At 36.5% G+C, this 10,707-nt stretch overlaps 3 protein-coding genes across 4 annotated transcripts; 2 read left to right on the top strand and 1 right to left on the bottom strand.

The window, feature by feature from the left end:
* The first annotated feature begins 269 nt into the window (after window positions 1-269).
* On the top strand, window positions 270-2,516 carry LOC125421878 (protein PLASTID REDOX INSENSITIVE 2, chloroplastic). The gene is made up of 3 exons (XM_016024153.4): window positions 270-646; window positions 816-911; window positions 2,029-2,516. The coding sequence occupies exons 1-3, from the start codon at window positions 383-385 to the stop codon at window positions 2,221-2,223; spliced, it is 555 nt and encodes a 184-aa protein (XP_015879639.3). The 5' UTR covers window positions 270-382; the 3' UTR covers window positions 2,224-2,516.
* Window positions 2,517-2,714: 198 nt separating this feature from the next.
* On the bottom strand, window positions 2,715-3,841 carry LOC107415762 (uncharacterized). Its single transcript, XM_016024152.4, has 2 exons — window positions 3,210-3,841; window positions 2,715-3,111 (listed from the first exon to the last, which is right to left on the bottom strand). The coding sequence occupies exons 1-2, from the start codon at window positions 3,646-3,648 to the stop codon at window positions 2,897-2,899; spliced, it is 654 nt and encodes a 217-aa protein (XP_015879638.1). The 5' UTR covers window positions 3,649-3,841; the 3' UTR covers window positions 2,715-2,896.
* A 175-nt stretch (window positions 3,842-4,016) lies between these two features.
* Window positions 4,017-10,296, top strand: LOC107415815 (uncharacterized protein At5g08430). Of its 2 annotated transcripts, none has more exons than XM_060816357.1 (7): window positions 4,017-4,981; window positions 5,085-5,203; window positions 6,434-6,493; window positions 7,267-7,317; window positions 7,853-7,922; window positions 9,057-9,314; window positions 9,749-10,296. In XM_060816357.1, exons 1-7 carry the CDS (start codon window positions 4,165-4,167, stop codon window positions 10,153-10,155), a joined length of 1,782 nt encoding a protein of 593 aa, XP_060672340.1. In that variant the 5' UTR covers window positions 4,017-4,164; the 3' UTR covers window positions 10,156-10,296. The 2 variants fall into 2 exon arrangements, with proteins under 2 accessions (XP_060672340.1, XP_060672341.1); XM_060816358.1 differs by having other exon boundaries at window positions 9,057-9,296.
* The last annotated feature ends 411 nt before the right edge of the window (window positions 10,297-10,707 follow it).

Genomic DNA, 10,707 nt, shown 5'->3' on the forward strand with positions numbered 1-10,707 from the left:
AAAAAAACTTTTTAGTTTTTATTTATAAGATAATTTTATCTTGCATGTAAAATTGGTGTTTGATGTGTAAATTTTTAATGGATTGAGTAGTTATTTTATTTTATTTTATTTAATTGTTAGAGAGGTTATTTGTAAATGTCAAAGAGTTTCGTATAGCTTACGCTTTATTAATTTGTTTATAAAATAATTTTGCTGGCGGGTTTCAAATGCTACTTATCAAAATTAGAAATTAATTAAAAAAAATGGGGATTTAGGGTGGGCGATAGGCCACGTTAATATTCCAATTGTTATCATAAATAAATGGGGCCGGGCCGGGCAGGCCCGTGGAAATGCTGCACAAAGGAATTAGTGAGTTAGTGATACTGAAACTTGGGATAAGAAGATGAAGATTATGGTAGCTTCTTTGGCGCTGTCTCTGACTGTGACTGTGAATGTGAACCCTCCAAGCTCTCTTCTTCATCTTCTTCCTTTGCTTTCTTCTTCTTCTTCTTCTTCTTCTTCTGCAACTGCAAGTGGCGTTAGATTCAAGCATTCCTTAGTAGTTGAAAAGGCGGAGAGAAGATTAGCTTCAACTTCAAAGCACATTTGCAGAGCAGCAGCAACCGAGTACAAATTTCCCGATCCTATTCCTGAATTTGCCGATGCTGTAAGTACACGCCACACACCCCGCCCCCCCCCCCCCCCCCCCCCCCCCCCCCACCCCAATTCAAATTTTCACTGTATCCTTTCTCTTTAATTTATTAATTTATCAACTAGAGACTGAAACATTTCTTCTTTCTTTCTTTGCTTCCTAAATCCTAATCCTTATGTCGCAGGAGACCGAAAAGTTCAGGAACCATCTCCTCACCAAGCTCTCCAAGAGAGATATATATGGAGATTCTGTCGATCAAGTTGTCCGAATCTGCACTGAGGTATTTATTTATTTATTTGCAGTTTCTTTTTTACTATTTTCCGGTCTTGGAGCTTTACTTTTAGAGAACAAGGAAAAAAAAAAAAGGTACAATTCTAAGGTTTCTATTAGCACATTGAAGTCTGATTCATGATTTGATTTCATATTATCATTGTATCTTAGGGACAAGATTGTATTTTTGTGATTGTTAAAGTCGAAAATTTCGTTTAGTATTGATTTCAAAAACTTATTTTTAACTTTAAAATATTGAAAATGTGTATGCTATTCAAAAGTACATAAATTGTTTGGTTGGCCTTTCCGTGGAAACCCAAGAAAGTTCATAGTTTGCAGATAAATCAAACAAGGCCAGGAGTACAATCCCCATTGGTATTTTTTGCAACTCTGTATTTATTTTAAACCGCTTTTTGTTGTGCTAGGTGCTAATCAAAAAATTCTACAAGAGTCCACAAATAGGAAAAAAAATTTCATTATTTATTCCAATCTCCAAAATAGAAAAATTGTTTTTATTTAATTTACTTTCCTTTTACGTGGCTTCTACTTCATGAGAACATTTTAATTTTCATTTATTTAGTTTACATTTATCAGGCTTGTTTTAGTGAACTTTAATGGGAAGTAGAACTTACAATAGTTTGGAGATGCACTGATTTATGGATCTGGCCGTAGCAGTTGTAAAATATGGTCTACACGTCTCTACTTTCATGTAGTTGCGATTGTGTATGCTAACTTAACATTCAACTGATCTAATGGGTGTTTTTAAAGTGGTATTTGGGAGGTAGAAAGACAATATCTTTATAATTTCGCATAAAAATGCAAATAGATAAACACTTTTTTTTTCCTTAAAATTGTATTTTTTTTTTTTAATTTACAAATGGATCCTTTGCTGAGGTAAAATTGGGTCTCTTCTTTTATGATTGATCCTCACTGTTGAAATTGTTCATACAAATGCTCCTGTATCAATAATTTCTCAGCAAGGAGCTTTTGACTTTCCAACCCTAGTTATATATTTATAATGTGAGATAGTTCATTGACTGAATTATGCCCTTGATAATGATAAGAATCTTTTCTGTTTTGCATGGAAATATATAGGAACTGATTTTTCCCATATAAATTGGAAACAGATATTTAGTACTTTCTTACACACCGAGTATGGTGGTCCTGGGACACTCTTGGTCCTTCCTTTCATTGATATGGCCGATACTGTGAATGAACGGGGATTGCCTGGTGGACCGCAAGCTGCACGCGCTGCTGTTAAATGGGCACAAAAACATGTTGACAAGGATTGGAATGAGTGGACTGGTGGCGATGACGAGTAGCAGAAGAACTTCCTCTTCTTAGAATAATGTTTTTATCTTTTCAGATGTTCCAGAGTTGATCGAGCAGTTTTGATACCTTGAAAGTTTTTTTCAATCTGATGAATGAGTGCGTTGGTAGAAACATAGAATGTGAAATTTGAGTAGCTTCTTCTTGTAATTTTTAATAGTTGGGAGGATATATATGTAGCGTCTTTTATGAGGTTGGGAGTGGAGTGGAGGATACCAAATGTATGAAGGGCACCAAATGGATTTTAGTATCAATCAGAAGCCGTTGTTCTTAGAACTTGTTTTAATCCTCTTCAATTTAGAAATTGGATTGCAATTTTCTACCTGCATAGCTGGCAGCAGACAAATCTTGGATGTAGGCTAACATGTATTTTAGCCATTAAAGTTTTATAATTTCAACATCATCAACAGTCGAAATCTCGGCAATGCAAAAAGAATAAATAAATAAATAAACCGAAGAATAGTTGGATTTGTAAGCAAAATCATGCAGCAAAAAACTTGTGGTATATATAAAATAATAGTCTACATTTAAAACATTTTGTCCTACCAGAACCAGATGTCTGCTGGTAAGCATTTTCCATTTTCCATTTTCCATTTTCCAGCCAGAAACATATAAACACAAAAAGAAAGAAAAGAAAAGAAAAGAAAAGGGGGTCTAAATCTAAAGCTAATCCCGATCCATCATCAATTCTTCCCTATCGATGAAACGCTCCAGCAACCGTTTGTCTTGCAAAACTAAACAATGTTGGGACTTGCCAAGCCAGTGGTAGCGGCGCTTGGCAACATAATCATAGACAGCATCCCTAAGTGGAGTTGGAAGCAGCATGAGCGTGCTTAAAGCAGAGTAAGGCAGAGGCAAGTAAGACAAAACTCTTAGTGCAGCTGCAAAATATCAAAAAGATCATTAATTAATTAATTAATTAATTAATCAATGGTGATTATGGATTAATGATAAGAGTTGTAAGTTAAAAGTAACCAACCGGTGGAGCCCTGGTGGTAAAGGCCGGGGCCTTCGACGAACAAAAAACGAGCTAGAACATCCTGCCGATCAACACCGCAGAATCGCAGGTAGGGATCAGCAGTTTGCGACTGGAGGCAGCAGAACTTGATCTTTCTGTGCTTGTCTGCCTGGATTACCCACTTCACCCCTCGGTGGCACAGATGGCAGACTCCGTCATACACAACCACACGCGGCTGAAGGATAGTGGGTGTCACCGCCTTCGCCAGCGACGAAGAAGATGCTGCTGGATCAACGTCTTCTTCTTCATCATCAACTGACGCCACCTCAGCAGTGGCAGTCGGTGACTGGGATTGTGAGGCTGCCGTTGCAGTTGATGATGCAAATCCACCCCTCAATCCCATTAGAAAGTACCTTCTTCTTGTGATTGTTCTAATCATCATCATCATCATCATCATCATGGCGATTGGCGATGAAGGCGATCACTGCACTTCACTGTCCTCTCCGAACCAGTACGGATCGGTGAGCGATACTTATTAGTTCCTTGCTTGAGCGCTAAATAATCCATGTTCTACAGAATATAAATAAATAAAAAGTAAAGAGATACAAAGTGAAAGGACTAAAAGGTCTTTTTAGAACTTTATTTATTTTAGAATAACAAATTTTAGGGAAAATCTATTCGTTCAAAATTTTTTTTTTTCTCGAAAAAATATATCTACAACGACCAATTATTTTGTATTTTTCTAATTTTTTTTTATATAAATAATAATAATAGTTTTTTCCATACATTAATCAGTGAAATAATAAACGGAGCTAAAATGAAATAATAAATTGTGACTCAGCCAGTAAAAGAGAAAGAAAATAATGAATAATAATGATGTTATGGGATGGATTGCATAGAAAGAGTAGAAATGCAAATCCGAAATCCACAAATGATGCGTTGGTTGAAAATTGAAAATTGAAAATCGAAAATTGAAATGGAGTGGGAGGCGACGGCGGCATTCGAGTGGGTGGAGGTTGGGGATGATGAGGAGGAGGAGGGCTTTACCATTACCAGTACCAACGTCAACGGCAGCAGCAGACCGAGAAGAAAAAGGAAAAGGATGATGCGAATGCGAACAACGTTGTATAATAATAATAATAATAGTAATAACAAGAAGAAGAAGATAGAGCTTGTGGGATGGGCTTCCAGACCCCTCCTCCACTTCCTCCACTCCATCGGCAAAGACACCTCCCACAAAATCCCTCACCACGACGTCACTTCCATTGTCAATGACTATGTGGTGCGCAACAACCTTCTCCATCCTACCAGAAAAAAGAGGGTTGTCTGCGACCAAGCCCTCCTCTCCCTCTTCGGCAGGAAATCCATTGCCCGCGTCAAGATTTTCGACTTGCTCGACCCTCACCTGGCCGAGAACCGACTCTACGACTCCTCCTCCGATGACGGCGACGATTACGAAGATGCTGCTTACTTCGAATTAGAAGAAGAAGAAGACGATGACGAAGAGGACGAAAAGCAGCAGAGTAAACCTCCGCCTCCGCCTCGTAAATCCACCACAGTCGAAAGAAGCTGCTTTGCGGCTGTAATTCCCGACAACATACGGCTTGTGTATTTGAGGAGAAGTCTTGTCGAACATCTCCTCCTGAAGCAGAAGCATAATCATCAGGAGGTGGAGGTGGAGGTGGAGAAGGAGGAACAAGTGGTGGACAAAATAGTGGGAAGCTTCGTGAGGACCAAATCGGACCCTAATGACTACCTTCAGAAGCACTCTCATATCCTCCTTCAAGTTACAGGTAACCTTAACTCCTGCTGCTGCAGTTGCTTTTCTATTATCCTTTTGGATTTGCAAGTTATTGCTGTTGATTGATGCATGCTGTTGCTTATTTATTCATTTAGGGCTGACCATAAACAAGGCCTCTCAAACTGATTGCAGCACTAGTCAATTTCTCCTTCAAGTTTCCGGCATGATAAAACACATCCACGTTTCCATGCTTTCCGATGATAATTTCACCGAGGTAATCTCTTACTCTATGCGCCCACATCCTAGAGCTCTGCTTTCATAATTCTGCTCCTCTTTTCTTAGGGTGCATACATCTTCACCATCATATTCATATGCATTTTTAACACTCCTCATTTCTTATTCATTTGATTAGTGATACTCATACTCAGTTGTTTTAAATATTTTTGGTTATGGAAAAATTGGTTCCTAACCTTGTTCTGCTATGCTAATGCATCCATATATAATTTGGATTAATTTCTAAAATTCAAGTTATCCTGGGAATTTTGTACTTCGTGTCTTGCTTTCTTTGCTTTTCCTTTCCTTCTTTCCTTGGTGATTTATATATATAGAAAAAAGGATGAGTAATTGCCTTTGAAACATGTACATAACTTCTTGGAAATAAAAACCATAATGACTCCAAAGACTTTACTTTTCTCAATAAAAACCTCACTTCATCAAAATTGTCTTCAAATAGCTTTCCAATCAAATTATTAAGAATAATTAATTGCATAGGTAAAAAAAACTCTCCTACTTCCTTTATACAATTAAAATTGTTGGACATAAGTGACCCACACCTGGAGAAACACTTCTGAAAAAGAATTTAAATTGTTCCTTTCCAGTCCTCCTTTGTCTTGAGTCCCAAACAGGACCTGGCTTTATATCTGGTACTTACTATAATGATGCATAAGTCTAAATCCTTACAAGATAATTAGGGGAAAAGACCCTAATCACATATCCGAATTTTGTCCTCAAGCTTCTCTGCTTGAAGGATCATGGGTGATTTTGAGGCAAATGTCTGGTATATGAACACCAATTCAATATATATTGCTGCAAAGTTCTGCAATCATTAGAGAGAGGTGGGAGGAAGATTAAGGGGAGAGATGGTGATGCGTGCATTAAGACCACCCATAGTCTTGATAAGCAGGGTGTTGGGCGGCATGGTAATTAGACAGATGAGTGAGTGAGCCATCTCTACTCCAAACAAGTATTTAAGCTTTTCTTAGTCTTTGATTTTAAACCCCCTTGCTAAAGAATTCTTCAATTTTCCCATTTTTCTCTTTAACATTACCAGTAACAATGATATCATTGAAATAGAAAGTTAATGCTGCCAACTGCCCAAGAGATCTTCATTTTAGTAAAAGGGTATTAATTGATTTGTTTTGACAGTTGCTTGTTGATTTCATCAAAAAAGTTCTTCTCTATGTTTGTGGATTTGTGAAGCTGTCTTATATGGCATTGGTTGCAGGAAGAGTGTGAGGATTTGCGTCAAAGAATAAAAATTGGTTTGCTCAAGAAGCCTACTGTGGTAATTCTCCTTTGTTCAGTTCTGGATTTATCGCTTTACAATTCTGTTTCTGTGGCTTTGATATAAAACTATATATGTTTCTGCTGTGTGTGTGAGTCTGCATTATGTAGAAGAAAAGAAAATGATTTTGTTTTCTTTTATTTATTAAAATCCATGCAAGCATATTTTAAAACCACACAGATCTGATACAAATAGGGAAGGTATTTCTTTTATTCTAATAAGCATCCTACTTTAACCATTTTTTAAGGATAATATTGTACACTTGAGGTAACAAGAACAACTATGGAAATCATTCAAATTTTCAACACTACCCCTCAAGTAGGTGCAAAGATGTCTTGCATCTCAGCTTATCTAAAATTTGATGGAAAAGTTAGATTCAGTTTTGGTAGTACACTGCTTGACGGTTAGTTGATGAGACAGGGTTCTAGACACTTGCCTAGTATCTGACCTTTGGGATTAATGATAACAAAACTATAGTGATCTAAACATTGAATGTTGCTTGTATTTATGTTACATGATAATAATTGATTAAGTTTACATGTTTACCATGAATTAGTCATGTCGTGTGTCTTTATAGTTGAAGTGTGTGTGTGTGTAAGCCTGTTATGGGTTATTGGGTGTGCTTCCTAATTGCTTAAGCTTTTGGGATTGATGGTAACTTAACACTGCTCAATATAATATCTATGCTCAAGTTTCCCTTTTATGTTTTATGATCTATTTGATATAATTATCTCCCTTTGTTTTATCTAATGTAAATTGTTGAACATTTATAGGATGAGCTTCAACAAAAGGCCCAGATTTTGCATGAGGATATAACAAAGCATGTAAGTGTTTCATGTGGAATATAGTTTTTCATCTACATGTCACATGTACGTGTCATACAAACTATTTTTTGAAATTTTTCAGTGTGTGGCCATACCTTTTTCACAATGCATAAGTTGCATACTGTATCTTTATTCTTAAAGCTTCCGGCTGAAATATGATTGACCATATCAAGTTCCATTTGCTGCTCTGCATACTATGCCATGCTCTTCAAGTTTAGAACATTTGATCAAATTATTGAAAATTATTTAATCATGAGTCATTATGGGGTTTTTCATATATTAGCTAGCTTTATCAAAATGTCTTGTGATGCTTCATATCTTTATCATCTAAAATCTGTTCTGGTAGGAGCTTGATATTGTTTTACTTGGTTCGTGACATCAAAAGCAATATCTCCTCTGTTATGAGTTACATGGTTTTTGACGTGGTAATGTAATTTTTTTATTTTTTTATTATTATTTTTTGGGGATGAAAATGCCGTAATGTAAGTGGTCAGTAATTGTGATCCTTTCTTCACAATGGGTGTATATTTTTCAGTGGCTTATGAGAGAACTCGCCTTGCTGCAAAATCTAATTGACCGAGCTAATGAAAAAGGATGGCGCAGAGAATATCCTTTTAAGATAATAATAGATAGCTTACTGTGTTTGAGTGTTCCCTAGTTCTGGTAAGGCTATCCCTTTTCGTTTTATTCACAAGGATAATAGATACTTTACTGTGTTTTGAGTGTTCCTTAGTTTGGTAAGCTTATCCCTTTTAATTTTATTCATAAGGAATCAAGATTGTTCATATTTATGATACAAGTGATGTATCGAGAGATTCAGTTTAGATGTTTGCTGGATCATACATCAAGAGAAAGTATAGTTGATAGAAAGGTAGAAAGAAATGAACATATAATAGCTAATTTTAGTTTGTTGCAAAATGTACAGAAGAACCATTCAGAAAAAAAATAATGCACAGAAGAAAAAGAGCACAGCATTACCCTTTATATAGTGTCAATTATTGATTATGTGTAATTATCCTCAGTTTGATGGTCAGCTATCCATTGATGAACCACCTTAGCATCCCCTCACAAACTCATCGGATGAGTACAGGAGGCTGAGTGTTTGTCTAGAAGTAAGAGAAAGCATGCAATGATGTGGGACTTGGCGGAGAAATTGACCCAACTGCACTGTAGATTTATGTGCTTCATACACATGAATAATAGAGTTAAAGAAATCTGAATAGCACTCTTGTTATCACAGTAGACAGGTGTTAAGAGTAGAAAGTGAAACCCACCCCCACATCTGCAAGCAGTCAGCTTAACCACACTGATTGTTTTGTAGTTGCAAGCTACAATTATTTGCTTTTTGCTTTTCTAAGAAATGGGAGAATCTCCTAGGAGTCACTTGGAATTTCATTAGGGAATGAGTTAGTGTAAATGAGATCAGAGCTACATCTAGTAGAAAAAGCGGAAGGTATGGAGAAGAAATGAATGTGTTTGAATTTTGCAACATGGTTAAAGCATCGGCATTCCTTTTGTTCATCCCCATAGCTAAAGAAAGAAAATGCAGCATAAAATAAGCACATATCTTTTGGTTCCTCCAACCTTAGAACCAAACAAGTGCGACCAGATACTTCTAAAAAGTGAATATCATAGATTCTTTAGAAAGGAAAAGTGCTGGAATTAGCAGTTGCAGGAATTGTATCAATTATATGAATAGTTGTGAGGGTCATTGGATCCTTAACTTGATTGATCTTTTAAGCTTTTTGAGTGCCTGGAAAGAAGGAAACAGCTTCAGACACCAGATGAACAGTTACGGCTATTGCGTGAGCTTCCAAAAGTAACCGCAGATGAATTACAACTTGAAGCTGAACCACAGTTTTGTGCAGGTGAAGTAAAAAAAAGTAACAACAGTTCATCAAGATCGATAGTCAGGGAAGCTCCTGAACTTCCTACCTATGATACAAAAACAGAAGAATGTGCGTCAATTTGGACCTTAGGTGGGATAGATTTTGCAGGTGCACCATTAGTTTTATTCATCCATGTTCTTGAATTTACTCTCCTGTAACATTTTAACTTGTTTGTAATGCATATATATGGTAGCATATTTGTTATGCATTTGTATCCTAGTTGTGAAATAACTGAGCTATAATGTGGGGAGATCGGTCTCTAGAAATACTCTAAAGGGAGAGAAGTGCAAGAGTAAGTGGAGACACTTTTTAGTGGTTGGACCAATCAAGGGAACACAATGCAGGAAAATTAAATTCAGAAGGGAAGTATTATTTATATTAAAGGAATAAAACAATAGTGTATGTGTAAATTTTAAAGTGCAGGGGAAATTATTGTGATTTGCCTATAGACTAACAAAAAATTTGATCCCTAGATTCTTGCATTTAGACACTAATAAAAGATTGATCCATAGATTCTTATTGTTCCTTGTCATATCTTGTAGGATCTCAGCATAATGTTAATGTGCAAGAAGATTGGCAGAAGCAACCAACGGAGTTCATAGACAAGAGTGATGGTGAGACACAGCATTTGGAGGTAAAGGAGAATAAGGCTTCTCAACAAATGGTGGACGAGATGGTTACAAGATCTCGGGTCATTGATTTGAGCGATGATGATGAAATTGAAAATCCAAGTAGTAAAAATCAGATTCCTGATGACCAATTGGGAAGCTTGATCTGGCATTATCAGGATCCCTTGGGAAACGCACAAGGCCCTTTTGCAATAACATCCTTGAAACGCTGGAATGATGCTGACTACTTTCCCCCAGATTTTAAAATTTGGAAAACAGGTCAGAGCTCAAATGAAGCTGTACTTTTGAAAGACATTCTTAACCAGGCTTTCTTTGGTTAATTGTACGAAACCCAGATTTTCTTGCTGTTTCAATAATGTCTGTAAATTCCTCTTAATGTATGCGCTCCAGAGCATCTATCATGTGATGAAATTCAAATTTTCTTGGCAAATTAAATTTCATGATTTCTAGTCAACTAAAAACGTGCATTACCATCCATATTTAAGCTTTCATTTTCCCGTTTGTCTTATTTGTAGTCTTGCTGTCTTCATTTTCCCAAATGTAAAATGTCTTGCTAGAAAGAATTCCTGTCAAGAGGTTATTACTCATCGATTATTAAAATCGGTGACCTCTGCTATGCCTAAAGAAATTGAAAACTTGGTAGATATTGCACCGAAAGTGAAAACAGAGTTCGTATACCAATCTAGGTGTTTTAGAAATATATGGATGGCCGCACCACCGACATGAAATCAGAAAACGCCACCAGCCTAACCATATATTGATGTGCTTAGGAATAAATTCCTTTTAATTCACACCATTAAAGATCAAATTGAAAGTTTTTCTTTTTCTTCTTTTTTGGGTTAAATTTTTTTTAAGATTGTTGGCATAAGCTC

The sequence above is a fragment of the Ziziphus jujuba genome, chromosome 4 (genome assembly GCF_031755915.1).
Source record: "Ziziphus jujuba cultivar Dongzao chromosome 4, ASM3175591v1".
In the NCBI taxonomy this organism is placed as follows: Eukaryota; Viridiplantae; Streptophyta; class Magnoliopsida; order Rosales; family Rhamnaceae; genus Ziziphus; species Ziziphus jujuba.